This window comes from Hipposideros armiger, unplaced genomic scaffold (genome assembly GCF_001890085.2).
Source record: "Hipposideros armiger isolate ML-2016 unplaced genomic scaffold, ASM189008v1 scaffold_1398, whole genome shotgun sequence".
NCBI lineage: Eukaryota > Metazoa > Chordata > Mammalia > Chiroptera > Hipposideridae > Hipposideros > Hipposideros armiger.
The window spans coordinates 213,674-216,709 of record NW_017732748.1 but is presented as its reverse complement, the minus strand read 5'-3'; the positions used below and the strand labels follow the sequence as shown (position 1 = coordinate 216,709).

General features: G+C 51.4%; 1 protein-coding gene across 1 annotated transcript in view; it reads left to right on the top strand.

Annotated features, from left to right (window-relative positions):
• The first annotated feature begins 480 nt into the window (after positions 1 to 480).
• LOC109377429 (dihydropteridine reductase-like) overlaps positions 481 to 3,036 on the top strand; it is a 17,340-nt gene continuing 14,784 nt past the window's right edge. The window contains exon 1 of the mRNA XM_019633767.1: positions 481 to 704. Coding sequence (XP_019489312.1) covers positions 606 to 704 — 99 coding nt within the window. The 5' untranslated portion in view covers positions 481 to 605. The remainder of the gene's footprint in view (positions 705 to 3,036) is intronic.

Below are 3,036 nucleotides of genomic sequence, written 5' to 3'. Positions count from 1 at the left end.
TCCCGTGTATTTGCTTTGAGCTGGAATACAGGTTTAGGGACTTTCTTAGATTCAGGTTAAATATTTTGGAGGCGAGAATTCTTCCTGAGTAATGTGTACTTCATGTTAATCACAGCGGGACTCTCATAATGTCAGATCAACCTCCCCATCCATAGCGATGCCAAATTTGATGCTTAGTTAAGGTTGTAGCTGATACACTTAGGTTGGAAAGCTACATTTTTCTGTCTGCAATTAGTAAGTGAATTGTGGGATGGTACTTTGGCATCGTGTGTGAATATCCTGTTCCCAAACACCTTGAGAATCCTCAATTCTGAAAACCTAATGGTTTTAAGCGTCCGTTGGTAAACCCTGCCTGAANGTGCGGGGCTTTGCTGGTTCGCCCGACCCCGGGGGCGGGCCAGCCGGGTTGGGGGCGTGGCGGAGGGCTCCCGCCCTTCAAGGTGGCTTTCTTCGCGGTGCGCGGCCGCGCGCTAGGCGGCAGTAGCGGGCGCGGCGCGGGGCGCGGCCTCTGCGCGGTCCCTCTTGTCCCGGTTGGTCGGCAGGGCCGGGGCGGGGCGCGCCGGGGGCGGTGTTCGGAGCTGCGGGAGCCGAACGAGAGGAACAGGATGGCGGCCGCTGCAGGAGAGGCGCGCCGGGTGCTGGTGTACGGCGGCAGGGGCGCGCTGGGCTCCCGATGCGTGCAGGCGTTCCGGGCCCGCAACTGGGTAACTAAGCGGGCTGGGGGCGTCCGGGGCTCTGCCCCGAGGGCCAGCGGGTTGGGTGGCGGGCGGGCATGATGGCGATTGGGGTGCAGGGGAGCCGTCCGGTGCAAGCTGGGAGGGCAGTCTGGAGGAAGGTGGGGGCCCTGTGCACCCCCAGACATGGGTGCTTGCAGGTATATGTACAAATCCACACGTCTATTCCTGTTTCCGAGCACGTGCTCACGCCGGGCATCGGTTGGGGCCTTTGCTCTGCAAGGAGGTTGGTGGAAGGGCTGCTCTCTCGGCTTCTGCTGGGCCCAGAAAGTCCGCATGACTCGGGAGAGAATTCCAAAGAGGGGAAGAGAGGAGCAGAGATGAGGGGACAGGGAGCGATAATGAGAAGGAAGGATCTGGAAATTACAGTGCCTGGCTCGGGTTACTAGTCCTATTAAAGTGACCTGATTGGTTACCGTCCACAAACCTTAGTTTCCACGGCTGTATAATGGGGACAATGATAGTGTTTGTCCTTTAGGGGAGTTGTGAGGATTAAGTCAGATAATGGGTGTCTTAGCGTGTAAATTACCTGACACCTGGTAAAAGATGTTTAAATGTTAGCTATTATTGACATATTTATTTTATATATTGTAGGGGTTCAGAACAGGCCTCCCCAAGATGTACCACTTTGGCATGTGAATTATTTTGAGCCGAAGGCACTAGATACCCCGCGGGGTCACGAGAAACATAATGTCTCCCGTAAAAAAAAAATTTAATTTTTATGACTGATCTATAGGGCAGTGCAAACTTCTCATTACTGAATATCTGCTCTTATGTCCTTTGAATGACTTTCCTCCCCACTGGAGTCCCAAAGCACCTTAGCTCAGAATGTTGTATACACCTCCTTTTAACTTTCTGCCTCTGAACCTCTCATGTGTGAGTAGGTGGGGCCTCTGACTCCCTCATATATGTGGGGTTCCCATGCCAGTGTGTAATTTGGCTGTTTTCTCTTGTTAATTTGTATCATGTTTATTTGATTACTAGACCAGCCAGAAGAACCTAGAAGGGTAAAGTTTCTTCCTCCCCCAATACATATATATTATTGATATATTGATCTATACTCCTCTTCCTTGACCCTCCACTGGACCTGATACTTCGAAAGTTCAGCCCCTCAAGTACTGGTGGCTTCTTTGTTTTGAAAAGACTATTTCAACTACTTTGCATAATCAGGTATTTACTCCCTGAAGGCTGTAAATTGGAGGCCAGCCTGTTGCAGACCAGGAACCCTGAACCCCAGCTGCCCAGTAGGGCTCAGGGCATTCCCTGTGGAGACCGCCCTGTTTCTTCTCGCTGCAGCTGTCACTTGTTCAAAGTCCACGCTGGTGCTCTGTGAAACTTTCCCTGGGAGTTTTGTCAGCAGCATCCGCAGCCGCAACAGCCTAGGCAAGGGTGCCCTGGGACCAGAAAGAGGGTCCCAGGTCCCAGGGTTTTCTTCTGGTACAGGAATCTGCTTCTAAGGGATCCTAAGCACACTACCCCCTTCCTGCCATCCGCTTGTTCAGAAACCTGGGAAGGCTGTGATTTGGCACTCGTCCCAAGTCTGCATAGATGGATGGTGGTTACAGCAGGAACATTTAAGGAGTGCCAGCCAAGGGCCAGGCACTGTGCTCCTTACAGCCTCTTCATTTCTTTTACTCTTCCCAGTAACTTGAATACAGTTGTCGTGTTGGCATCCAAATGTTACAGATACCAGGGCTCTCCTTTCCCCAGTGGGGCTCTTCCCCTAGGTGGGGGCACTTTGCTTTACTGTTGATTTGGCAGAATCTGGTGAACTGATTTGCCTTTGTCTCTGTCTTCCCCCCACCATCTCCTTTCATTCCTGGGACAGTTTTCTTTGTTGCAATATCCCCTATGGCTGGTGACATGGAAGTAGTGAGTGCTCTTGAATGGACGCTCTGTTTGTCAAAGCTTGTGGTAGAGATATTTGTCTCTGGGGCCTTCAGACCTCAGGGTCCTGGAGCTTTCTGAGTATGAACCATGGGTCACCTGTGCCGGCAGCGGTAGCATCCTCTATTTCATTTAATTCTCACACGAACGTAGTTGATTGTTAACCTCCACTTTACAGATGCAGAACCCCCGCAGAGCATGAGGCCAAGAAAGCTCTGCTATATGGCTGAGCCAGGATTCAAACCCCCATCTGCCTGACTCCCAAACCCAAAGCCATCCCTCCGTGGTCCAGGGCCTCAGCCGGCCTGCCATCTGTTTTTGTACTGCTCAAGAGCTAAGAACGGTTTCACATTTTTAAAAGGTTGAAAAGAAATCAAAAGAAGAATACTGTTTTGTGACATGTAAAAATCGTGTG